Source organism: Ascaphus truei, chromosome 20, assembly GCF_040206685.1.
Source record: "Ascaphus truei isolate aAscTru1 chromosome 20, aAscTru1.hap1, whole genome shotgun sequence".
Taxonomy (NCBI): Eukaryota; Metazoa; Chordata; class Amphibia; order Anura; family Ascaphidae; genus Ascaphus; species Ascaphus truei.
Genome location: NC_134502.1, coordinates 6,318,378 through 6,345,632, shown reverse-complemented (window position 1 = coordinate 6,345,632; position 27,255 = coordinate 6,318,378). Strand labels below are relative to the sequence as shown.

General features: G+C 41.2%; 1 protein-coding gene across 1 annotated transcript in view; it reads left to right on the top strand.

Annotated features, from left to right (window-relative positions):
- Positions 1–24,142, top strand: part of LOC142471209 (uncharacterized) — a 52,104-nt gene extending 27,962 nt beyond the window's left edge. The window contains 8 exon segments of the mRNA XM_075578006.1: positions 2,355–2,414; positions 3,034–3,181; positions 4,282–4,389; positions 20,589–20,696; positions 21,348–22,419; positions 22,421–22,585; positions 22,587–22,663; positions 22,666–24,142. Of these exon segments, the coding sequence (XP_075434121.1) occupies positions 2,355–2,414; positions 3,034–3,181; positions 4,282–4,389; positions 20,589–20,696; positions 21,348–22,419; positions 22,421–22,585; positions 22,587–22,663; positions 22,666–22,778 (1,851 nt within the window). The 3' untranslated portion in view covers positions 22,779–24,142.
- Positions 24,143–27,255: the final 3,113 nt, after the last annotated feature.

Here is a 27,255-nt window from a genome sequence, read left to right as displayed (position 1 = left end):
ACTGAAACTTACAGAGATATCTTTACATGAGAGAAGTGTGGAAACGGTCTTGGATGTACAGCATTGCAGACAACAAAAGACAATGATAAACCAGCTCCATCAATAGAAGACAGATTTACTGAGGATGATGGATAAAGAACTCTTTACACAGACGAATCAAACAGTTTGGTGACTCCACTTCCATTTCATTCACCCAGAGGACGTCTCCTGAACAACAGGCCCTCTCTAGACTTGCTTTGCTGCGTTGCAACTTGGAAAGGAAGCCAGAAACAAAGCATCACTTTGTGGCCTTCAGGCAGAAGATATTCGACAGTGGTTAGCAGAACCCACTCCTCCACTGAAAGAAGGTGAAGAATGCTGGTACCACCATTATTTGGCGTTTACCACACCCATAAACTGGTCAAATCCGGGTGATATTTGATTCAAGTGTTCAATTCCTAGGAGTCTCTGCACCAGGGAATAGCCTTAAACTAAAATATGAGACAATGGGAGGCGGAAATAGGAGAGGAATCAGATGAAAAAAGCTGGACAAAAATAGTCACGGCCGCCGCCAAGTCCTCAATATGCACAACGTTAAAGGAGAACGCATATAAAGTCCTGATGAGGTGGTACCTGACCCCACTCAAATTATTGAGATTTGTACCAGGTTACTCCCCATTGTGCCCGCGACAATGCGGAGAAACAGCAAATCTGTTGCACATGCTGTGGTCTTGCCCTCGCATCACCCCACTCTGGGAGAAAATCAGAAATTGGATAAAGAGAATATTTGATCTCAAAATTCCCCCGGATCCATGGCTGTTCTTATTGAATAGACCATTGCCGGGAATCTCTAAAGCAGCTAACAAGCTGATTGCACTTTTTGCAACTGCTACAAGATGCGAGATCGCAGCAGTGTGGAAACAAACTGAAATCCCAAAAATTCGGAACATCGCAGCAGTGTGGAAACAAACTGAAATCCCAAATATCCCAAAAATTCGGAACAGAATTTGGCTTGTGTGTTAGTTAATGACACAGGAGAAAATTATCTAAAAGTCTGGACACCTTAGTTGGCCCAGACAGATATCCCCGGGGTAGAGGTATCTACGATTTGGCTTTGATTGAAGTAAATGCGTTCTCCTTTAACCTAAAGCAATTAGAAAGTGAGGAAACTTACAGTTAAATATGGGATATCTAGAGTCCAAACTGGGCCTGGAACCTCCGTGGAGTGGAAGAGACCGCTGAGACACAGTCAAACCCCCCCCCCCCCAACTGTTTTGTTTTTTTCTCTTTCTTCATTCTATTTTGTTTTATTATTAGTCATGTTTGTACATTGGCAGTTTATTTTCATAAATATAATGTTGTTATATGCAAGATGGAGACGTGTTAGCTATAGAGGTTAAGTATCACTGAATATGTAATGCCTGCCATGTTGTTTGTGAAGATGTAATGATATTTAAAAAAAAAAAAAAAGGGGGGGCTCCTCATGAGTTCAATATATGTTTGCTCTGTTGAAAATGAATAAAATCTAAGTTTAAAAAAAAAAACTATGTTCTCATTACTGGACCAGACTTAACGAATAGTCTTCTTGGAATGTTAAAAAACGTGCACAGACAAAAAAGGTAACACTGGACGTGGTGACCAAGAATGATGTTTATTGATTAGAATCCAAAAATGTGGCGCTTCCAAGTTCTCTAACATGTTTCGTACGGCGTAGGTGCTTTGTCAAGCCTTGTGATTTGAGCCGTCTGTGGAAACCCAGGACTGAGATACTCCATTGCCTCATTTCTGTTCATGTTCCTACAATAAAACATCAAAAATTCAAAGACTCCATTTTTTATGAAAGAAGGAATCATTTTCTGCCTGTCTCAATTTATTAAGCCTCAGTAAGCCAGAGACAGAAAACACACACACACACACACACACACACACACACACACACACACACACACACACACACACACACACACACACACACTGTGTGCTTTCTTTTTGTGAAAAAAGGTGGGGGTTCTGTGGCCCTCAATCAATATTTTTGTCAGTAGCTATTAACACAGTAGCCGTCTGCGCACTCCAGAGAGCTCACGCATGCGCAGACAACTGTGTTTAATAGTTTACGGGTTTAATCCAAATCCACATGGAATTTTTTTTTTATTAAATCGATATCGGTATACAATATAAATGTGAATACAAATACGTAAAAATACTTGCATAATTCAACATTTAAAAAAAAAAAGAAGCAAAATGTGCCAAATTTTATATAGGTTTCTAAAATAAATCATGCTTTAATTTCCTCTCGTCTCATATCCCCTCTCCCCGTCTCATATCCCCTTTCCTCATCTCTCATCTCATACATAACTCTCTCTTTCATTCTGTAGGAATACATAACTGTGAGGAAGAATTCCCCCCACAGCAGCATCCACCTGCTAACTGGAGAGGTGAGCACTGCTGGTGAATGTTACATTATACCAGATGCATGACTGTTCTGTCCCAAGCTCACTGTGGCAAGTGAGTAGAGACAGGCAGCTTAACTCTTTTGATGCACACAGAGTCCTTATTTTCTTCTGTAATCTCTATTGTAGAACAACAGTAACAAAAAGGGGTGTGGGATGGGCAGGTAACAAATATATGGGAGAAGTTAATTATATTAACTTTTCCAGAGGAGATAGGTGAGGTGACTTCTCAAGATGGCTGCTGGCTGCAAGAGACAGTATGGTTGCCTGTTCATTAAGGAAATATGTCAAGGAGAAACCAACAGCCAGGGGTCTTGGAACATACCAAATTAGAGCCAGTGCAGTAGTTGCTAGGCAACATGAAGGGAAAGTAGTTACATTAGTAACAACAAACACTGGGGAGAGACAGCAGTCACATAACAGGGAGAAACACAAACGGGACAGAATAATGACCCTTTACTGACCAAGCTCTGTCTGGACCTGTGTGTATTATTCTATCTTCTCTCTGTGATTCTCTGCATGTTCTTGTTTTACTGTCTCTTTATGTGTAATTACATAATAAATTGCTCTATGTGAACGCTGAATGGGATTCTCTCTGTCTCAGGTACCTATAAGGTGTGAGGATGTTGCAGTCTATTTCTCTATGGAGGAGTGGGACTATATAGAAGGACACAAGGGGCTCTACAAGGACGTAATGGTGGAGAATTACAAGTCCCTCAAATCTTTGGGAATCCCATTAAACAGGAGTTCAGGTAGAACTATATTTTAAAAAAAGTTCATAGCGTCCTGCTAGATTCAATAGAAGTGACATACAGACAAACTCACGTGTAACAAAAATAGTAGAGATGAAAATAAAAAAGGGACGAGAACAAAAAATAAACGATAGTGCAATTTGTTTCCAAAAGTTAACTAACAGTGTATTAACTAACATCCAATGGTTACACTCACATTTGGGAAGTTCTTTTAAGCATTTAGCATTTGAGGAATCTCTCCTTTGGCTCTCCCCTCGATCACTCTCCTACACATATTCTCTAGGGTCACTCGGGCTGCAGACAGCTTCCCTATGGTGTAATTCGGATTTCATCCTCTAATCTACCTGCCGAGATGCAGGAACGTCAATGGGGGCTGGGAAATGTCCTCTGTTTACTTGGCTATCTCCATCACGTGTTTCGCCGGGGTACCCGGCTTCATCAGGGTTGCAGTACTACTACTAAATCTAGCTGGAAGCTATGAGCTCTCATGAACTTTTTTGGACTTATTGGCTTACCCTCCAGTGGAGTGTGGATATTGAGTTGCTACACCAACTGATTTATTGCTTAAAAGCTATCAATTGTTGTTTTATTTAGCTGTGTTTTCTTAGAGTTTTTATAGATGTTTTTCACAATACATTCACCAGCATAATATATTTATATTATATATACTTTTTTCAATATTAATGCACTTGTTAATTTAGTATTTAGTTTAGTAGCACTTTTTGAATAGTTATATATAGAACTATGTTTTGTTTGTTATGGACTTAAACCAAAATATCGCACTCAAGGTTGATGCCAATTATGTAAAAGATATTATCAGCAGAGACACAAGTTTGCAGTCTCTCTCTCTGCTGTGTTAGCAGAACACCGTCCCAAGTGTTTTAAAATGGCGATGTAAACTTTGTGGATAAAAAACTCTCAATTAAAATGTTTTTCTATCTTAATTTATATGTGAATCTTATGAAGATATAATTTTGAGATGGGACAAATCCATAAAAGATTCTTAAGAAGGAATATACATTTTTACAATATCTTTAAACTGCTACAATGTATGGTGTAAATGTATACACATCTGTGTAATCCTCTATTGGAACCCACAGGCCTCCACTATGAAAATCTAGATATTGTATCAATTAAAGAGCAGGGAGAGGATGAGAGAGGGGAACAGGACATTCAACAGGGGCAAATCCATCCAGACACCAGTGCAGGTGAGTAACATACAGGATAATAATCTCCATGGAACATGGGTCAGAATTAGTAAATAGTCTCCCCGAGATCTTAAATGTTTAGTTCATGTGAATATTTTTGACTGTTTAAAACCCATTAATATTGTTAGTATTTATATTCCAATGTTAATTTCTAGTAAGGCCATTTTAATAAAAAAATGTTTTAGGGAAAAAAAGAGAAAATGTATTCAGTTTACCGTTATTTTCTTTTCCGGGTCTCCACTCACTGCAGTGGGTACTAAATGGGATAGTTCCTCCCCTTCAGCCGAAGTAGGACAGGAAACTCTTCTGCAGGTCCTATTATATAAGTCCCTCACCTTACCTGTAGGACAGACTTCGGTTTCTCCCATGGATGTAAAAATACAACTGAGATACATTAATATAGAGAGGATAGGAATATGAAGGAAGGATTATTACTTAATTTAAATGAAATGGGAAATACTTTTAGGAAGGAAATAAAAAACTGGTCTTAAAACTGCGTTATCCTGGTGAAACGTTAGAGCCTGGAGATCCGCTACTCTTCTCGCTGATGTGATTGTCTTCCTGGCCAACAGAATTTGCTGCAATTGTTCAAATGGTGACCCACCAGGAATTGTAAGACCAATGAAAGATCCCATGTTAGTACTGTGCTTCTTATTTTGGGCCTTTGCTGTTGGACTGCTTGTAGAAATCTTGTAATAAGCCTTTACAGTATGTATATCTTTATAGAGCGCCATCCATGCACATAGTGCTTCACAGCAGTAATACACAAGGCATAATATAATACATAATAAATATAAGCTCTTGAGACATAAAAGTAAGATTAGGAAAAGGAGTCCCTGCTCTGAAAAGCTTACAATCTAAGTGGTAAGTAGGGGGAACTTAGAGACAGTAGGAGGGTGTTCTGGTAAGTGTATCAGCAAGGGGCTGATGTCAATGAATGAAATGTATAGTATCAGCAATGGAGCAACCCATATGCTTCGTTAAAGAGGTTTGTAATGGTAGACCAGTACTTTTAACACTATTAACCTTCTGGGATCATTTCACTAGGCAGAACAAGATTGTTGAATAAATTGCGTTTATTCGTGCAAGCTCGTAGACATACATAATTGCACAAAATACAGTAAAGTACATACCAACTCGGGGTGAAAACTAGCCTCAAATAGGTGCAATGCATCTGCTTCGGAAGGCTTACCCTGAGCGGGTACCTCGTCCCGAGCTTCCTGGTACTCTTTTCGAGGAGAATACCCAGCCGTGACTGCTACATTTTATTTTCAGAACTTGGTCCTCGCGTCTGACTTTGTCTCCGCTAGGCAGGCCTTAATAGCTCCAGAAACTGAAGCCGGTTGCTCTGCTATTCTTAAAAGAGCAACTTTGAAAAGCCCACCTTTGCATCACCGACTCAAGCCACATATTATCTGGTTCTCTGGTCGGGTAGTATCCTTACATACCCTCCGCTGGGCTATCTCTAGCATGGAAGTCGGAGTGCCGACCAACCAGAGCGTGGGAACTTTCCCACCAGCCAATCACGAGCCTCTGGCTCGCCTGGCTTTACCCAATCAGATGAGTGGGCATGCTTAGGCTCAGGTTGCCGACAAAGCGGGAAATATGAATTGGCCAATGGGAAATGTGTCTACGAGCAGTGTCTTCCCCCAACCAACTCATTGCCGCCCCTGGGCAGGCTCCACCAGGTCTGGCAGTCCAAGTGGTTCCCCAGCGGGGTGCCCTTGTTCTCTGGACTTGGTACTCTGCCCTTCCCCGCTTGCCAGTTGTCCTGACACCTTGCCCATATATCCCTTTGATCCGCCATTGCCATGCAGAGGCTGGCTGCATAGTAATGGATGCCCATCTTTTAACATTGGGAACTTGGAGTCTAAAACTTGGTCCCTAAAACATGGTCCCTAGAACTTAGACCCTAAAACTTGGCCTCTGTAATCGGGTTTTAAAACAGGCTCCTGCACTGTTTTTTAAAACCCAATTGCAGAACTTGCTGGCGGGGCACAGATTTCCCATAGAGTTACATTACACTTCCATAGCACACCGTGTCTCTATGTACAGACGCGTACGCTCAAATCATACGCTATTTGCGGGTAAAATATCAGTACTACCGGTACCTCTGGTCAGGAACACTTTATACAGTTTTTATCCCTATTTGCCCCCCAATATGCATCCTTAACCTCCCGCTCCCAAAGTCCTGCATCTATTTCCTATGGGGGACCCTAACCACACAGGGCATCCCTAGTTTATAATCCTGCAGGGGACAATATAATGGGAACAGAGGTACAGGGAAACAAAACAAGTTACGCACTTGACCCAAGAGCGGACACTCTCAGCTCTTGACACACGTTTTTTAGGGGCAACCAGCCGGGCTTCTTCTTCTTTATTTTGAAGGCCGGACACCCCCTACCGTCACAAGGTATGTATTAAGATTGGTCTTAATGGTGGAGAGCTATGGTGCCAGTCGGACATTGAGGGGAAGGGCATTCCAGAGGCGTGGGTCAGTGAGGGAGAGAGAGGTTTTAGACGGGGAAGAACTATTCATCCCAAGGGAAGTACAAATGCCTCGGGGGGCATCCCTTGAGGCTTGGGGAAAGGAGATTTCACCAGCAACAAAGGAAAGGGTTCTTTACAGTTTGGTTGGTTAAAATGTGGAATTCAATACCCCATGGAGACTGTGATGGCAGATACAATAGATTTGTTCAAAAAAAGGTTGGACATCTTTTTAGAAAGCAAAGGTATACAGGGATATACCAAATAAGTAAACATGGGAAGGATGTTGATCCAGGGATTAATCCGATTGCCAATTCTTGGAGTCAAGAAGGAATTTATTTTTCCCCTTATGAGATTTCATAGGATGATATGACTCTGGGGTTTTTTTTGTTTGCCTTCCTCTGTATCAATAAGTAAGTATAGATATAGGATAAATGTCTAAGTTTAGCATAGATTGAACTTGATGTACGTATGTCTTTTTTCAACCTCATCTACTATGTAACAACTATGTAACTACTTTCGATGCAAAAGGGACAGACAGAAGACGTCGTTGGGCATGTGCATAATGAGCTATTAGTACTGAGATGTAAGGAGGATCAGAGGAGTGTATTGCCTTAAAAGAGAGAAGGAAAATTTTGTAAGTAATATGAAGCTTGGAGAGGGATTTCGGCAGGAGACACTAAAACTAATTTTAGTGAGTAAAATGATTGTAGCATTATTTAAGATAGATTATAGGGCTGACAGGTGAGAGGCAGGAAGGCTGGACAGTAGAAGGTTACAATAAACGGGATGGGAGAGGATAAGGGCCTGCATTAGAGTTTTAGCAGTAGAGCAACAGAGTAAAGGGTGTATCTTCGAAAATGAAGGAAAAAAGCAAGAGTCAGGAAGGTGTCTGATGCTAAATTCCTCTCTTGTAGTGCAGATAATGCCGAAACCTGGCACTTTAAGCAACTCAGACTGAAACCCTTGTCAAAACTATCTTCCAAAAATTCTATCAATGATTAAAAAGAGAGGTCAGACTAATCTTGATTTTGTCTTGAAGACAGCTATATATGATGGTATATTAATAAGGTTGAGGTCCTGGCTGGCATTAGTTTGCAATTGCTTTATTTGAACATCCCTTCTTTTTCATTGTGTACCTTTGGCTGAAACCTGCCCTTACCTGGCTGCTGTGGACATTTTGATTACTGGCACCCTGCTATATTGGCTGCACCTGTTCAAGGGCTTAAATAACATCTAGTGATTTCCATCCCCTGCCTGAGCATTGTATACTTTTCCTGAGCCTTCCGTGTGGCTTGCCAGTCACTGTGGCTTGCCTGTTTCTGTGGCTTGACTATCCATGCTGCTTCCCTGTTCATTTGGAATTCCTGTTACTGACCACAGACCGTGACCTCGACCTCGTTGTCTTCCACCTGCCCTAACCTTTTTGCCTGTCGCCTGCATTCTGCACCACTGCCACCTGCCCTGACCCCTGCCTGCTTACGGACCACTGATACTCTAACAGGACTCTGTCCCTGGGCTCTGGTCGGTTAATTGGCATCCCTACCTCAGCCCTGCGGGTCCATTTCCTGATCGGAGACTAGCATCGTCACAGTGCCACTCAATCTCCATGTCCCCTGAAAGACTGGGAGATGCCATGTGGGATCTATTGCAATATTCACTAGATGGGCAAACCATGTTCATTTCGCCTTATTCGAGTGATCATATGAAAACCTTGAGCAGAAGTAGTCTTTTATTTTATTTATTTTTAGATTGACCTTGTGGAGACTTCTCTGGGGCTGACCCTGGTGATACATCAGCTAGTCAAATATCCCAACATCTAATTCCCATTCATCTGGACAGATTCTTGTTCGGCTCAAAGTTGGCTGCAGCATTTTTTTGGCATCTGGGAATATGAACCGCTGTGATGTCGTTCGTGTGGCCTTCCTAAGACATGATGTGAGTCTCCCGCTTCTGCTTCCTTCTTCTTTTGCAATGTATCTTATCATGGCAATGTTGTCAGATTCTACTCTTTTATATTATTGTCTTTAATACAAGCAAAAACAGAAAAAAGAATGGTGTAAAACAGCGCTAGTATATAAATTAAAACACTTATATGTTAAAAAACTGGCAGCCAGGTAAACACTGACAGTACAGTCAGTCAAAGCACAATTAGAAAAAAAGAAGAACCGGCGCCACAGTGAATAATGAAAACCAAACCAATAGAATGTAATGTCCAAATGGAGTCCTATTAAAGTTGGTAATCAAGGATGCTCACGTCAACGATGTGATATGAAAAAAAGAAGAAAAACAAATTATGGTGCAGTAACTCAAATTAGGAGGTGGAAAGGTGGACTAAACACACAAGACAAACAGGACATACAAACCAAGACAAACACACATGAAACGTAACACTAGCACAGGCCTATTAATAAAGAAATGCTGATTTAATAAGGTGGAGGGTGAATGAGACACGCATCCGGAGGGGCAAAATTACAACCCTACTCACAAGATGCCAGATAAAACAAGCAGCGAACTGGGGACATGCAGCTGGGCTTCCAAGATGGCGACCGGAATCCTCTCACTGGCGTCCTCACGTGACAGGGGTGAAAGGCTGAATCCCTCAGGTGATACAACTTCCGAACGGATGTGACGTCACGTCCGCTGGAGATCCACACCGGACGTTCTTAGAGCACTAGTCCTCCACTGGTGAGCCGCAATGTCCTCAAAAGTCAACCGCTTGACTTAACTAAAAATCGCCAGATACACACTTCTCCAAACCTGGAACAGCACTAAAAACACTGGAAACTTCCCGACGCGTTTCGTACGCATGCGCGTACTTCTTCAAGGGATGTGCCAACCCCTTGGACTCTATGGTATATATACCATCAGTCCTGAGCTCTGATTTGTTAATTAATGATTGTATTAAATTAACCCCATATTGGGCATACTCGGGGCGGCACTGGGGGATAGGCAGATGCTAAACAAATACACAAAAAACACAAAAAACTTAGACAACATTAAACATAATGACATTGATACATAAAAACATTAAAACATTAAAACATTAAAAAACATTAAGAAAATAAATATTAAGAGGCAGACAATTGAATGATTCACAAAAAAGCCTTAAGTTCAAAGTCTATGTTTAACCCTTTAGGGGACATAGTTTTCAGTTCATATATCCAGTAAGCTTCACGCATACTGGCCTGCTGGAGTCTATTTCCCCCTCTTGGGTTAACATCAACTATCTCGATAGCCTGACAGCAAAGACCATTAGGGTTTTTATCATGACAAACGAGAAAGTGATGTGAAACACTGTGTGTCACCAAGCCCCTTTTAATATTGTAAATGTGCTCGTAGATACGTCTTTGGAACGTCCTCCCTGTTCTGCCTACATATTGCAAGCCACAGGGGCATTGCAATAGGTATATAACATATATTGAATGACAGTTAATAAATTTTTGTATGGAGTAGCTCTTATTAGTGACGTTAGATTTAAACTGTCTAGCACTCTTACTATAGAGGCATGCTGTACACTTAGCACAGGTATAAAAGCCTTTCAAGCTCCCTCCTTGTCCCTGCTTATGTTGTTTCACTGGACAGCTGGGGGCTAGCTTTGACTTAAGGTTATTGGCCTTTGAAAATATGATGTTAGGTCTTTTGGGGAGAATGTCCACTAACACCTCATCTTGTAACAAGATTGGCCAATATTTGTTAATAATCTGTTTTATTTTTGGCGCCATCTCATTATACTGCGTAATGAACGCTACCTGCTTATTATTCCTTTCTTGCGTATCCTTTTTTTTATATTGGAGTAAAGTGTCTCTATGTATCCCATTGACTTGATTAAAAGCTTCATTAAAGTCAGACTCTGAATATTTTCTATTAATAAATTTTTGTTTTAGATCTTCAGATTGGATCATAAAGTTCTCTACTTCGGAACAATTACGTTTAAGGCGTACCAGTTGGCCTTTAGGAATGTTTCGCAACCACTGGGGGTTATGCTGACTATCTGCGCGTACATAATTGTTAGCCTGCACAGGTTTAAAAAAGGTCTTAGTGTGCAGTATTTCATTTTTAACATATATGTGAAGATCTAAAAAATTAATGTGCTCAATGCTAGAACTACAAGTGAATTTAAGATTAAGGTGATTGTGATTAAGGTATGTGCAAAAATTATCAAGTGATTCCTGAGTGCCTGACCATACAAAAAACACATCGTCAATGTAGCGCCGCCAGAGCACCAGGTTTGCTCCTAGAGGACAGTTGTTCCAAATAAACTCCTCCTCCCAACTGTCCATAAAAAGGTTGGCATAACTAGGAGCAAACCTCGTGCCCATAGCAGTACCACATTTCTGAATGTAATACTGTGAGTTGAATGTGAAATAATTGTGTGACAAAATAAACCTAATACCGTCTATCAAAAAATTCCTTTTAATGGGTGAATAATTACTTGAAGTTTCCAATTTGCGAGACACGGCCACACAACCTTGATGATGATTAATGACAGTATATAAAGATGTTACATCAGCCGTGGCAAGTATATAGCCACGCTGCCATTTTAGATCTTTTAAAATTTGTAAAATATGTGTCGTGTCTCGCAAATAGGATCTAACACCAGTGACAACAGGTTGGAGATGGTGATCAATAAATTGTGAAAGGTTGGAAGTGAGGGAAGAAATACCTGAAATAATAGGTCTCCCCGGGGGTGCAGTTAAACTCTTGTGTATTTTAGGTATAAAATAAAATAACGGTGTACGTGGAAACTGAACCGACAAAAAATTAAACTCATCTTCACATATTGCTCCACTATCTACGCCAGAAGTCAGCAATTCTCCAAGTTCGGCCTTAAATTTGACCAAAGGATCACCGCTAAGGGGGAGGTATGTGGTTCTGTCACTCAAAAGTCTATTAGACTCCTGTATATAATAATCTTTGTCCATCACCACAATACCCCCACCCTTATCAGCTGACTTAATAACAATGGAGTCATTCTTCTCTAGATTTTGGACTGCCTCTTTTTCCTGAATATTAAAATTATCCTTTTGGATTTTGTAAGTTCTGCATGAATTCTCAAGATCTGTACTAACCATTTCTACAAATGAGCTCACCAGGTGTCCTTGGGCGAACTTAGGGTAGAAAGTGGATGTTGGCTTAAAGATCCTTTCATGAGGGTTAGTCATACTGAGTGCCTCTCTATTAGGGCTCATTTGGTTGGATATTGCGTCCCTAGCAAAATATTTTTTCAGGGCGAGTTTGCGAGCAAATTTGTGGACGTCTATAAATAGGTTGAAACTATTTGGTCCACAAACCGGGGCAAATGTAAGGCCTTTGTTGAGTACCCTCTTTTCAATATCGGTTAGATGGTGTTTGCTGATATTGAAAATATTGGAATACTCAACCCTATTCTTTAACTGATTTCTACTAGTACCTCCTCTTCTCCCTCGGACCCTGTCTTTCTTTTTTTGTAATTCATAGGAGGTTGATTTTCGGATGGTTGTTTGACAATTTCCACCTCTGGAAAGATATGCTCTCTCTCTTTCCTCCATTCTAAAAAAGAAAAGTTGGACTTAATGGCAGGTGTAGGGAGGGGTGTGTATGAAATGCTCTCCGCATCACTCTCAGATCCTATATCGGACAGCAGTGTGTATCTATTGCTGACCGGTATAGGTATTGACTGTGGTAATGTCAGTGCATCATACCGTTCCTTGGCTCTTTTTTGCTGCAAATAAACATAGACTTTGAACTTAAGGCTTTTTTGTGAATCATTCAATTGTCTGCCTCTTAATATTTATTTTCTTAATGTTTTTTAATGTTTTAATGTTTTAATGTTTTTATGTATCAATGTCATTATGTTTAATGTTGTCTAAGTTTTTTGTGTTTTTTGTGTATTTGTTTAGCATCTGCCTATCCCCCAGTGCCGCCCCGAGTATGCCCAATATGGGGTTAATTTAATACAATCATTAATTAACAAATCAGAGCTCAGGACTGATGGTATATATACCATAGAGTCCAAGGGGTTGGCACATCCCTTGAAGAAGTACGCGCATGCGTACGAAACGCGTCGGGAAGTTTCCAGTGTTTTTAGTGCTGTTCCAGGTTTGGAGAAGTGTGTATCTGGCGATTTTTAGTTAAGTCAAGCGGTTGACTTTTGAGGACATTGCGGCTCACCAGTGGAGGACTAGTGCTCTAAGAACGTCCGGTGTGGATCTCCAGCGGACGTGACGTCACATCCGTTCGGAAGTTGTATCACCTGAGGGATTCAGCCTTTCACCCCTGTCACGTGAGGACGCCAGTGAGAGGATTCCGGTCGCCATCTTGGAAGCCCAGCTGCATGTCCCCAGTTCGCTGCTTGTTTTATCTGGCATCTTGTGAGTAGGGTTGTAATTTTGCCCCTCCGGATGCGTGTCTCATTCACCCTCCACCTTATTAAATCAGCATTTCTTTATTAATAGGCCTGTGCTAGTGTTACGTTTCATGTGTGTTTGTCTTGGTTTGTATGTCCTGTTTGTCTTGTGTGTTTAGTCCACCTTTCCACCTCCTAATTTGAGTTACTGCACCATAATTTGTTTTTCTTCTTTTTTTCATATCACATCGTTGACGTGAGCATCCTTGATTACCAACTTTAATAGGACTCCATTTGGACATTACATTCTATTGGTTTGGTTTTCATTATTCACTGTGGCGCCGGTTCTTCTTTTTTTCTAACTTTAATACAAGCGTGACATTTTTTTATCACGTTCTTCACTGCGAGCATTTTTAGCATGTTTGCTGGAAGCACTTTGTAGGAACCTTGGCCAACTTCCTTGTGCCGACCATCTTCCCATCTGCACTCCCTATCCAGGACTGCTTGTTATCCAATCAGCTTCCTGGAGGGATCGTTTATTATGTAGTTTTTGTTGGATTTCCCACCATCTTAGATCCAGTCCTGTTCTGTAATATATGTAAATCTTTTACTCTGGATATTGTGGGTCTTTGTTCCTTTGAGCCGAGTATTTTTTGTGCAGTGGTTACATATGGAATCTTGCCCATCACCCATGATATTCCAGGATTGTGGTTACTATCTTTGTGTGTGACAGTAATACATTTTTTTTTGAGATGTTAGCAATAAGTCATCATGTCCATCCATTCAGGGATAAATCTGGATAGCCCTGTTTCTCAACTCGACCACCAATGGAAATGACCACCTTGGTAAATGTGCTATTCCAAAAGGGATGGCAGTGTATTGATAACGCTTCCTCGTTACTGGAATTCTGAAGAATCTCTGATGGCTCTGTGTGATGGGTATGTGCAGATATGCATCCGGTCTATTGAAACCAGACAGTCTTCATGAATAATTGTGTTTAATGATACCATCTTGAATTGTCTTAGTTGGAGGAAAGTATTCAACCTCCTGAGCTCCAAAACGGCTCTGAATTCTCCGGATATTTTTCTGACCAGAAATATTCTGTTCTTTTTTTTTTGAGAACGAGGGACTTCCCTTATTCAGTGTTAGATTCATTAGAATACAGTCTAATCCTTCAATTTCTATGTGACATGTACTGCTGGAAATCAAATATTATCTTCCTCTTGTTTCTGAGTGAACTCCAGATGGTAACCTTATTGGATGACTTAAAGAACCCACCTGTCTCTTACAGATTGAACCCATACAGCTGTGAAATGCACGCGCCTTCCTCCCACAGTGAATTGCAGGGCCCTCCTTATTTAATGTAAAATGTTCCCTTCCGACGGATCCTCTCCATGCTGATTTGCCATGAGAACGAGGGACCTTGGCATGCATGTAACACATTCTGAGGATTATAAAAACACTTCGCTGTTCTCTCCTGCAGAAGGAACACAGTTCCCACTAACATATTGGATATGTTACAGAACCTACAGACCATAAAGGGATAACTATAAAACCGTCCGACAAAGGTGGGAACCTCTGAGGCTCCTTTCAGACAAGGACTGCTATGAAACTCTTGAGGCAGACCCAACTATACAGTATCAGAAAGATCTGATCATCTGATCATTATCCTGCAGAAGGGACTGACAACTAAGGTTATCAGTCAGAAGGAGTTTAACTATATGCTAGTCAAGTCCCGAAAAACAGCCACCTTCTATAGTCTCCCCAAATTACACAAAAATAGGAGACCGCCACCTGGAAGACCCATCGTATCAGGAATTGGGAACTTAACTGAGAAAACAAGTGCTTATATTGACTGCATTTTAAGACCATTTGTTCTGTCCCTGCCGTCCTACCTTAGGGATACTAAGGATGTCTTGAGGAGACTTGATGGTATTGTGATCACAGAAGACACACTTTTGGTCACAATGGATGTGGAGGAACTCTATACCAGCATCAAACATGATGCTGGTATCAATGCAGTCATGCATTTCCTCAATACAAGGGGCACACTCTACAAAGCACACAATGTATTCATGGCTGAGCTTATTGAATTTGTACTTACTCGGAACTATTTCCTGTTCGCAAGTAAGTACTACCATCAGATTCAGGGCACAGCCATGGGTACAAAGTGTGCCCACTGCTATGCCAATTTGTACCTTGGGTGGTGGGAATCTGAGATGGTTTTCACAGATGAAATGGAGCCACACACATCACACATCGACCTCTGGATACGCTGCATCGATGATGTGATGATGTTGTGGAACGGCACCATAGATAGACTTAAAGAGTTCGTTGGGATTCTTAATACTAACGAACTAAATCTATGTCTTACCCTAGAACACAATCCTAACACCATAGTGTTCCTTGATGTGCGTATCTCAAGGGGTATTGATAATGCCATTGAAACTACCATCTACAGAAAAACAACGGCTACTAACAGCCTACTCACTGCTAGTAACCACCACCCAAGGTCACTGATTAGAGGGATTCCTATCGGTCAGTTTCTTAGACTGAAGAGAAACTGTAGCAGCAATATTGAATTTGATATTCAAGCGGCACAAATGGCCAAAAGGTTTTATGAATGTGGCTATAGTAGACGAACTGTAAAATTGGCCTATAAAAGGGCCAAACATACACCCCGTAGATCTCTGTTAACAGATTGCATACAAATGTCAAGTGATAAAGTGGTACAATTTGTCGGTACCTACAATACACAGTGGCAGCATGCCAGAGATATCATCCAAAAACACTGGCATATACTGAAGGCCGACACTCATATTAGTGAATTTCTACATGACCACCCATCTATGGTCAGTAGGAGGGCAAAAAATCTGAGAGATGTCTTAGTTCACAGCCGTTTCACTGAAGATGCACCCAGGACCTGGCTACCCCCAAAACCACAGGGGTCATTTAGCTGGGGCAGGTGCAAGGCATGTAAGCACATGCATATCACCAAGGAATTCTCTAACTGGAATGGCATAAGAACCTACAAAATTCGCAAATTTATAAATTGCTTGAGCTCGGGCATAATATATCAAGGCGTATGCGAATGTGGGAAGATCTATGTAGGTAAGACTAGACGCCCTCTGAAACAAAGGGTGCTTGAACACAAAGGCACCATACGTAATAAGACCGACAAACCTCTAGCAAGACATATTAACAGTGTTCACCAAGGTGACCTTACCATAATTAAGTTCATTGGAATAGATCAGTTCTCCATGGACCAAAGGCATGGTGACTGGGATACTGCTTTACTGCAGAAAGAGGCAAAGTGGATATATACACTCAAAACATTGTCACCCAAGAGTCTAAATGAAGCATTTTTGTTTACTCCATTCATTTGAGACAGCTGACAATGTGGTGTATGGATATATCTATATACACACACATTCCATCGGGTGGCTCGGGATATCCACTTTCTCCCTCTGTCCTGTTTCCCAGTACACCACTTAATAACTGTCATAGTCTTTACTTTAGTTTGGTTCAGGTTTGCGAATAAGTTCATGTCTAATTACAGCATAACCTGTTGCTACATTGAATGTAGGGGTTGATCAAATCCTGACATTATAATTCAATTTGTATAAATACATATTACATAAGGATTGACTATTCATCAAACCTTAGTCCGGCAACTGTGACCCTTTTCACAGCGGATCATTATGTTCACCAGATCATGAATAAATTCATTAACTCACTCATAATTGCTAACGGAGTGTTAGCAACACTCCTCCCCTAAGGGTCGAAGATTCCACTATAGACCCTAATTTGTAGCACTTTGTCTTTAAACTCTGTGGATTACTCACACAGCTTAACAGTCATGTGCAGTAGTATAGTATTAATATTTATGTACTGCTGCATTTCATTAAGTGCGATTTGCTATATGTCCTGTAGCCACTCATGACAATTATTATAACTTAGGATGCTCTATAGATGTATAACACGAGCATCATATGAGTTGGCAACAAGGGTGAGATTAGTAACCAATAGAAACACATCATAGCATATAAATATTCAAATTGAGCCTATGGGACCTCCCCCTCTCAAGCCTTGAAAAAGCGTTTCTCACGCGAAACGCGCGTCGGCACTTCTCACGTGCACGCGCAGGGTCAACACTGACGTGGCAGCCTTCTATCTCACAGAGCGAGCAGCTGCCAGACCCAGCGCCTGCACACACTCTCAGACTGGGTTAGAGTTACGGAGTTCACTCGGTGGACAGGAGGTGAGGATCGTGGTTGTTTGATATCTGCTCTGTTATGCACGGTTGAGTTCATTTATTATATGGACATTAGGTATACTCATTGCCACACCGTAGCAGCAGAGCAGAAGCACACTAGTGATTGCTTATTCATTCAGGGGTCTACTCTGTTTATTAGATCCTTTTGCCTCACTAGACAATGTTTAGCACAGTACCTGACGGTTGAGCACATTCATGAATATGTGCACAGGCATACACAATAAGCCACACCGTTTCTGGTATCTGTAAGCTTCTCTATCTACTGCCAGTAACAAGCGTTTATTAGCCTTTATCACCACGGGCTACACCCGTTCTATATAGGCAGGTTCCTACACCACCTCCTCATCCCTGGTTTACCAAAGAACACCCTTATAGGGAATACTGCATACCAGCTCCCCTAAGAACAATGATCTAATCTCTCTCATTTGTTCTTATCAATAGACAATCCAAAGTGCTACACGCACTCAACATAGGATTAAATATGTGTGTCTTATCCTTGGATTTTAAACCCCATTATTTTAATTTGAGGAACATTAAAAATATTTATTTTAATTTATCCTCATACTGCATTTAGGGTAGTGAGTGCTTTAGTTGAGTTCTTGCCTCTATGCTGTTCTAACTGCGTCTTTGAAGGATACAGCATTATCGACATGCAACTTCAAATTTCTAGCAATCCTTCTGATTACAATGTAAACTTTAGGAGGGCTTCCCAAAAACCTGACCAATTTTTCTCAAAATAAATCATCCTGGTAAATCTTTTAAGAGCAAGCAATTTCTTGTCTGGTTGTGTTCACTCAGCCCCCATCGTCCCCTTCATATAGGGGAAAATATCTAATCTTCCTTTGTGAGTCCATTAATAATTTCTTACTTCACGCATTGTTCTTCTGTGTCTTCTAACTCTTAACAGTATTTACCTCATTGCCTTAATTAAGGGGTCTACAAGATCTAAATTAAAATCCAAATCTTCATCTAACCCCAGAAAGAGTGGTGCTCCGCGCTGGTGCTGTTTTTAAATGTTAATGCACTGTGTTGCTATATCTCTTGCTGCGTCTGCCTTGGAGGACTCCACAACTCCCTATAGAAGAGTGAGCGCCCATAGAGAGAGACACAAAAACAAGAGAAAAAGATAGGCAGAAAGATGCACCGAATAGCAAGGATACTTATTAAGTAAAAACCCATAGGGGTTTAACAACAACAGTAAAACCAATATCAATGGCAAAAATAAATACAAAACACACAATGGAAATTACAAATAGTACAATTAGTAAAATGAAGTCAACTTACAATTGTCCTAAGTGGAGGCGGCGCCGGAGAGCTCCGGTTGTCAGCTGGGTGCAATAGATGACGTGGGTCCGGACCCGATATGCTCGCTCACACTGAAAACAAAACCTTCACTCACCCGTGCACCTCTCTCACCAACTGGAAGTTCACGTAGCAGCCTCATGTGACCTCTATGCGTTTCACGTGCCAAACACGTAGAGGTCACGTGAGGCTGCAGCAAATTCTGTTGACCAGGAAGACAATCACATCAGCGAGAAGAGTGGGTGATCTCCATGCTCTGATGTTTCACCAGGATAAAGCAGTTTTATGGCCAGTTTTCTATTTCCTTCCAAAAAGTATTTCCCATTTAATTTAAATTAAGTAATAATCCTTCCTTCATATTCCTATCCTCTCTATATTAATGTATCTCAGATGTATTTTTACATCCATGGGAGAAACCGAAGCCTGTCCTACAGGTAAGGTGAGGGACTTATATAATAGGACCTGCAGAAGAGTTTCCTGTCCTACTTCGGCTGAAGGGGAGGAACTATCCCATTTAGTACCCACTGCAGTGAGTGGAGACACAGAAAAGAAAATAACGGTAAACTGAATACATTTTCTCTTTTTTCCCCTAAAACATTTTTTATTAAAATGGCCTTACTAGAAATTAACATTGGAATATAAATACTAACTATTTTAAAGGGTTTTAAACAGTCAAACATATTCACATGAACTAAACATTTAAGAACTCGGGGAGACTATTTACTAATTCTGACCAATGTTCCATGGAGATTATTATCCTGTATGTTGCTCACCTGCACTGGTGTCTGGGTGGATTTGCCCCTGTTGAATGTCCTTTTCCCCACACTCATCCTCTCTATGCTCTTTAATTGATACAATAAAGGCATACCCCGGTTTAAGGAGACTCACTTTAAGTACACTCACGAGTAAGTACATATCGCCCAATAGGCAAACGCCAGTTCATGCATGCGCCAATCAGCATGTCCTGAATAGCAATACCGGCTCCCTACCTGTACTCACATGACCAATACGTGTTTGGCACTTGAAACGCAGTCCTATTTCCCTTACAGTCCTTATTTCCCTATGAGTCTCCCCGAGGTCCCCCATGTAATAAAATATGTTTTATAAATTTCTTATAAGTCTCTATGCAGTCAGCCCGTTCATCAACCTAATTTTATTCCACGACTGTGTTTTGCCTAGTGAATGATCCCGGTATAAATTTGTTAAAATTCCTGGTCTCCCGTGACAGTGACTGTGACCTTTTGGGAGACTTTTTGCTTGCATGCTCAAATTGCACTCTATTTTCCCTGAGTTTCTAAGTGCCTCCCTATACCACTAGCATAATAGGGGCATTCCGTCACTGTCGCGACTATGACGTCATCTTACATGCCACTTAAAGACATGGTGACCACTTCCGATCCCCAGCATTCACGTGGGATGCCATTACCAGCCCTTTAAGGACTACCCTGGCCTTGTGTTTCACTGATTGTGTTCCAGAACACAGACACCTGCAGGTGCTACAGGGGGGAGAGGCTGACGACTCCTGAATTGAACTGCGCGGTGAGTCCTAATTCAAAATAACAAAACCTACTGCTACGCTGTAGGAAAGAAAAAATATTGTTCTTGCATGTAAGGTGATGGCCTTATATACAGTACTAGTACCTACAGAAGAGTTTTCTGTCCTACAGCGATTACAGGTGAGGAGCTATCCAATTTGGTACCCACTGCCATGTGGAAAACAGTAAAACACATTATGTAGAATATGTATTAAATATGAGAAAGTCAATGAAATAAGAAAATGTAATTGGTATTGAATGATTTGAGCAGGTGGAGTTAAAGATGAAATTGTACCAAGGGCTGAGCAAACAGAGGATCCGAGTGTGAAGAGTCACCTGGAAGCTCAGGAGATGGAAAGCCTTGAAGGTACCAGCACAGGTGAGAAGAACATGTGTGAAGAAAGGAGGTCAGGGCCCATATTTCCCCCATGTGCAGAGAAAAATGATTACAATTCAAGTATTGCAGTATGTATTTTGTCACATTGGATGTAGCATTGGCATTTTTGTCTTTTGTTATTTTAACCTTTAGATTACTCTAATAATGTACCTGCTATGGCCGAGGACCTGTTATGCCATACTTTAGGTTCTTGTGTCATTCCAGGTAAATCATCCTTAAAATGCTAGTTTTCTCTGGGTTGATCAGAGCCCCCTCTGCTTTTGTATGTCACCCTGGGGGAGATCCCCGAACATGTGATTGCTACCAATGGGGATTGTGACACCGGGAAGTCCTGTGGCCCATCTTTAGGAGCATCACCTTTACTTTACAGGGTGGTGATATTATATAGAAGCATGGAGAGGAGTCTTTTTTTTCTATTTGTATTGTTACCATATTCAAGTTTTGAATTGTCTTTGTAATGATTACATATAGAGAGAGGACAGCCAATACATAGAGTGGCATAGAACATATAACCAAACTCGAAAGTGTTACCACCAAAAAGCCAACACCCCTCATTGTCAAGTGATGCTCATAGTGAATGAAATGTTCGATTATACTGTTATGATACACTCACTGTGCATTTCCTTCCCACAGATGGATCTACAAGCTGGATCCACACTGCAGCGTGTTCAACAGATAGGACAATGGAACAAATCAATTTCCCCTCAGAGGCCAAGTGTCATAAATGCAATGAATGTGGGAGACACTTTGCTTACAAATCTCATCTTATTGTACATCAGAAAACACACACAGGAGTGAAGCCTCATAAATGTAAGGAATGTGGGAAACACTTCACTCGCAAATCTAATCTTGTTAAACATCAGAAAACACACACAGGAGAGAAGCCTCATAAATGCAATGAGTGTGGAAAACAGTTTACTTACAAATCTAATCTTGTTGATCATCAGAAAACACACAGAGGAGAGAAGCCTCATACATGCAATGAATGTGAGAAACAGTTTACTTTCAAATCTAATCTTGTTGCACATCAGAAAACACACACAGGAGAGAAGCCTCATACATGCAATGATTGTGGAAAACAATTTTCTTTCAAATCTTATCTTATTGTACATCAGAAAACGCACACAGGAGAGAAGTGTCACAAATGCAATGAATGTGGGAAACAGTTCAACCGAAAATCTAATCTTGTTGCACATCAGAGAACACACACAGGAGAGAAGCCTCATAAATGCAATGAATGTGGAAAACAGTTTACTTTCAAATCTAATCTTGTTGATCATCGGAAAACACACACAGGAGAGAAGCCTCATAAATGCAATGAATGTGAGAAACAGTTTACATACAAAGCTAATCTTCTTGAACATCAGAGTGTGCACACAGGAGAGAAACTTCATAAATGCAATGAATGTGGGAAACCGTTTGCTTACAAATCCAGTCTTCTTGAACATCAGAGAATACACACAGGAGAGAAGCTTCATAAATGCAAAGAATGTGGGAAACACTTCACTCGCAAATCTAATCTTGTTGCTCATCAGAAAACACACACAGGAGAGAAGCCTCATAATTGCAATGAATGTGGGAAACAGTTTACTTTCAAATCTGATCTTATTGTACATCAGAAAAAACACACAGGAGAGAAGTCTCACAAATGCAATGAATGTGGGAAACACTTCAACCGCAAATCTAATCTTGTTGCGCATCAGAAAACACACAGGAGAGAAGCCACATAAATGCAATGAATGTGGGAAACAGTTTAATTACAAATCTAGTCTTTTTGTACAACAGAAAACACACACAGGAGAGAAACCTCACAAATGCTATGAATGTGGGAAACATTTCACCCGCAAATATAATCTTGTTGAACATCTCAGAACACACAGGAGAGAAGCCTTATAAATGTAATGAATGTGGGAAAGACTTCGCTTTCAAATGTAGTCTTATTGTGCATCAGAAACACATACAAGAGAGAAGACACATAAGTGTAATGACTGTGGGAAACGGTTTACTCACAAATATAGTCATATTATACGTCAGAGATTATACACAGGAGAAAAGAAGCCCTAATTAATGAAGTGAATGTGGAAAACATTTTGCTACCAAATCTATAACATCAAAGAAACCACACAGGGTAGAAAATTCATACGTTCAATGACTGTAGGAAACACTTCTAGTAAGTTTGCTCTTAATCGACATCAGATAATTCATACAAGAGAAAAGCCTTATGCTTGAACTTAGTGTGGGAATTGCTTTACTCACAAGTCAAATCTTCAACACCAGACAACTCGTACAGAAGAGAAATAATGTGTGCCGTAAATGTGTGAAATACTTTGCTTCCAAATCTAATTTTACAGTATATCAGAGAATACACAAAGGAGAGATACTTACGTTCAATATTTTTAGGAAAGCCACTTTTTATTGCATCAAAATTCACAATATATTTTTTCCTTAAATGTGGGAAATACTTTTCTAAAAACTCAAGTCTTACAAGTCTTACACACCAGACAAACTCATACAAGAGAGAAATGAAACTTCCCATGGCATATTTTTTTTTTACTCACCTTGAAAGTCTTGTCCCACACCAGCGAAACACATGGAGTAGAAGCCCTGTGATTGTCCCATGGTGGAAAAACTTTATTGATAAAATATTTCTATGCATCAAAAAAGCCACACAAAATGAAAGACTTGCTGGTAAACCCACACATGGATCACAGAAAACCTGTTCATGATTGGAAACCCTGGATTTAGTATTTTTTTTCTAGAATGTTCAATTTGCACTTATTTTCTGCAAAAATTCCCTGATTAACAAGAAATAAAGAAAATGTTTGGGGAATTGATCCTTTTTGTTTTGATCTCAAAGTTGTAGATGCTGAATTAGTCCTAGAGAAATGTCGATATTAGATTGGAAAGCAATGTAAACTAAAATGTTATCTATGTTTCTGTCATTGTTATTTATCAAGTCAAATAGGAAGGAAGAGCCTGGGCACTACAGATTTCTGCTTATGAATTTTTTTTATTTAGCCAGTGTGATGACGTTTCGGCCCCAAGGGCCTTTCTCAAATGATAATGGCATAATAAAAACCAACATTAACCATTGTCTTAAATACACCCCCCATCCCCCACATGTGTACCACCCAGAGATTCCTGAACCAGGACCACCGGTATTTATTATCCTTTTCTTTGTTGTGGAGTGCAGCATTCACCTTCTAATTTATAGTTAATTATCATTCATTTACTTTTTTACACGGTAACAATTAGGGACACCTCTACTCTGATAAAAATAAAGTGTTATCCTATCAGTTATTTGTTTCAAGTCCCAGAGATTTTCCTACATCAGGAAATTTTCGGGAAATTATTGTATTGATCAAAAACTAAAATGTTGAGTGTTCCATGTTTTGCTTTCAATCTATAATAAACATTTGTTTTCCTTATGCTTTTGTTTTCTGAACTTTTTTTCCTCTATGGAAATGGGACAGGTTTTCTTTACAACAGGACAGTGTATGTGAATCAATCGTTTCCTCCCTTAACCCTTGAAAACGTAACCGACACTCACCACTAGGGTACCCCGCTTCAGCACAGCCAGGGAACGAAAGTCAGTGTCACGGTAGACCAGGTCTTATCTACACATTAATACCAGGATTCTGCCCTGAGCACAAGAATTATTACCCAACACACAAGTTGGGTAAAATAAATTGTAATTTATTTATTTTCAGACAAACACACATCTTCACAGTATACACTCAATAAAACACTTACTGGGATGGGGAAACGAAAACAAATGTCCTTGGAATGAAACAAAGTCTCTGGGCACCCCTGCACGCATGCAAGTGGGTGTGCAAAAGGATCCGTGTAGCAGTTCCTGGCTAGGGCGCAACGTGCCAACCCTATATCTCAGCAAGCAGGAAAAAGTTTGTTCAGTCCTTACAATGTTCATTCGGGAACCCTTAGCTCTAACGAATTCCAGAAGAGGGGAATGATCATTGGTTACGATATTATTAACCCTCACACTCCGGAACCGCAGACGCTGGAACTTGGTCAAATCGTTGTTACATCAGGGGAATCTGACTGGGACAGGGCTGCAGGCATTTTTATAGGGTTCAGCGTCCTATACTTAACATATGCACCCAATCCCGCCCGTGGGAATATTTCCCCCACCTATCCCCGACTTGCCAGTACTTCGCAGAAAGGGCAGGAGCTGCCTCCCGGTTTGCACGGAGCATGTGTCAACTTCACACCTGAGCTCCTTAGCATACCGGGGTCAGCCCCTTACCTGGCGACACTGAGTCTGGGGTTTGGCCACCAAGTGTGAAGTACCCATACTTGACACTGGTATCTGGCACTCACAATATCCCAGCCATCCTAACATCTAGGATTGCTGAGGCTTTTCAACTCCGGACTTCTCATAGACATTGAGGCACCCTCTCTGCTCTCCATTGCCCTGTTTTTCCATGACCAATAAATAATCTTTTTATGGGATACGCACCCTTATTTCTACTTTTTTGATACCTACAGTAGTGCTCTTCCAGTTTTTCTCCTTCTCTACTAGCCTACCCCTTAGATGGAAGCACACCTGGGGATCCCTCACCTTTGGATCGCATGGACTGTGCAGCACTCAGAGTGAGTCAATCGCTTGCTACATGTTTTCCTGTTCAGGACTTTATTTAGACAATTGGTACGTTATAGGGTGTTATTATGTTCAATCTTCCTGGTGTTATTGTTAACAACAGCGTCACTTGTTAGTGAGCTTACCATCCGGTACTGCAACCCAGTACCTGTCTTCTATCAAGTTTATGTTTAGGGGTCCCCCCTACAAGTATCTGGTTATTCATTCATTCATTCATTTATCCTACTGTTGGGGTCTTTAGCATTACGCAGTCACATGGTCTGTCTTTGAAGCAAGGAGTTGAGAAATCCCTCAGTTCATTCACCCGTAGCATATTTGCATGCTAAAGGATTTTTCCCAGGCTCACAGAAAAAGTTTTCCTGTATTAACATTTAAAACCAACAGTATAACACAGTTTATTAATACAGTATGTTCTGCTTGTGCCACTACTATAAACTTTGTGTGTCTATGGATTCTTTATTCCTCACTGCACTCCAAAAATTAGAGTGCTAGCTTATTCCGATCATGAGTTATATTATGAACGGGCTATGATGTGGTTTTGCGGTTTAACCCAATTCTCATATCAATTGACTTTCCCTCTGTCAAGTTATGAAGCTAACAAGGTAGCGGATGCATTTTGACAGAAACCACTTCAGCTAGACCGCAAACCACTTACTCAATTAACCTTGCGGTTGCGAGGTCGAAAGCTTAGAAAGTGATCCCTATAGTTTCAACGTGGCCACCCATACATAGCCACGCGTTTTCAATCAGCGATTGCTTTAGCACTCACGGCTCCCTCTTGTACCTCAAAACCCATTGGCACAGTTTGTATATATTCCTATTACTGCAGCTAGGGAATGAGCTGAAAAATGGGGACAAGAAAGATGGTGTAGGAGGAAACATCAATGTGGTGCACATGCCGTTAACCCCTTCAGTCCCAAAGTGATTTAGGGTTAATCAGCTGGGTATAATGCCTTTATTAATGGCCTGATTAACCCCTCTATCTCCAAACCTCCCCGAACTCAATGCGCAGGCTCTGCCCCGACCACCTCGTCCGGTGGTTGGTCTGGCCTGGCAGCTCTTGAGGTTGTCAGTTCATTATTATTGTACTGGCGGGAAAGGCCATCAGCATTGCCATGCTCACTGCCCTTCTTGTGCTGGATGGTGAAGTCGAATTCCTGCAAAGCAAGACTCTAGCACAAGAGCTTTGCATTTTCCCCCGACCCCCTCTGCAACCAACTTAACGGGTTATGGTCCGTAATCACTGTGAATGACCTGCCGTAGAGATAGGGCTGAAGCTTCCTCAGAGACCATACAACGGCCAGACACTCCTTTTCAATGGTGGCATATGCCACCTCTCTGGGCAGCAGCATGCAGCTCAGATATACCACTGGGTGTTCACTGCCCTCCTCCCCCACTTGGCTGAGTACAGCACCAATGCCATAGTCCGAGGCATCAGTCTGCACCAAAAACTTTTTTGAGTAATCTGGGGCAGCTTGGATGGGGGCACTTGCCAGTGAAATCTTCAGTGCCTGGAAGGAAGCTTCACAAGCTGGAGACCAGATAGCCAGCATAGACAGTCGCTTTTGGGTCGTCAGTCAGGGGTTTTGCTACAGCACTGTACTGAGGGACAAACTTTCTGTAGTAGCCTGCGGTGCCATATCCTGCTTCTTGGTCTTAGTAATGGGCACCTTCACTATTGCTTCCACCTTGGCTGGCTCTGGCTTGAGGTGCCCGCCACCCACCCTATGCCCTAGGTACAGTACTTCTGCCATTCCTACTAAGCACTTGGTGGGTTTCAAGGTGGGTCCCGCTTCCCTAATTCTGGCTAGTACCACAGCTACATGCACTAAATGTGAGACCCACGAATTGCTAAACACTGCAATGTCGTTCAGGTATGATCTTGCAAAACCCCTGCATACCCTCCAGTAAACGATTGAC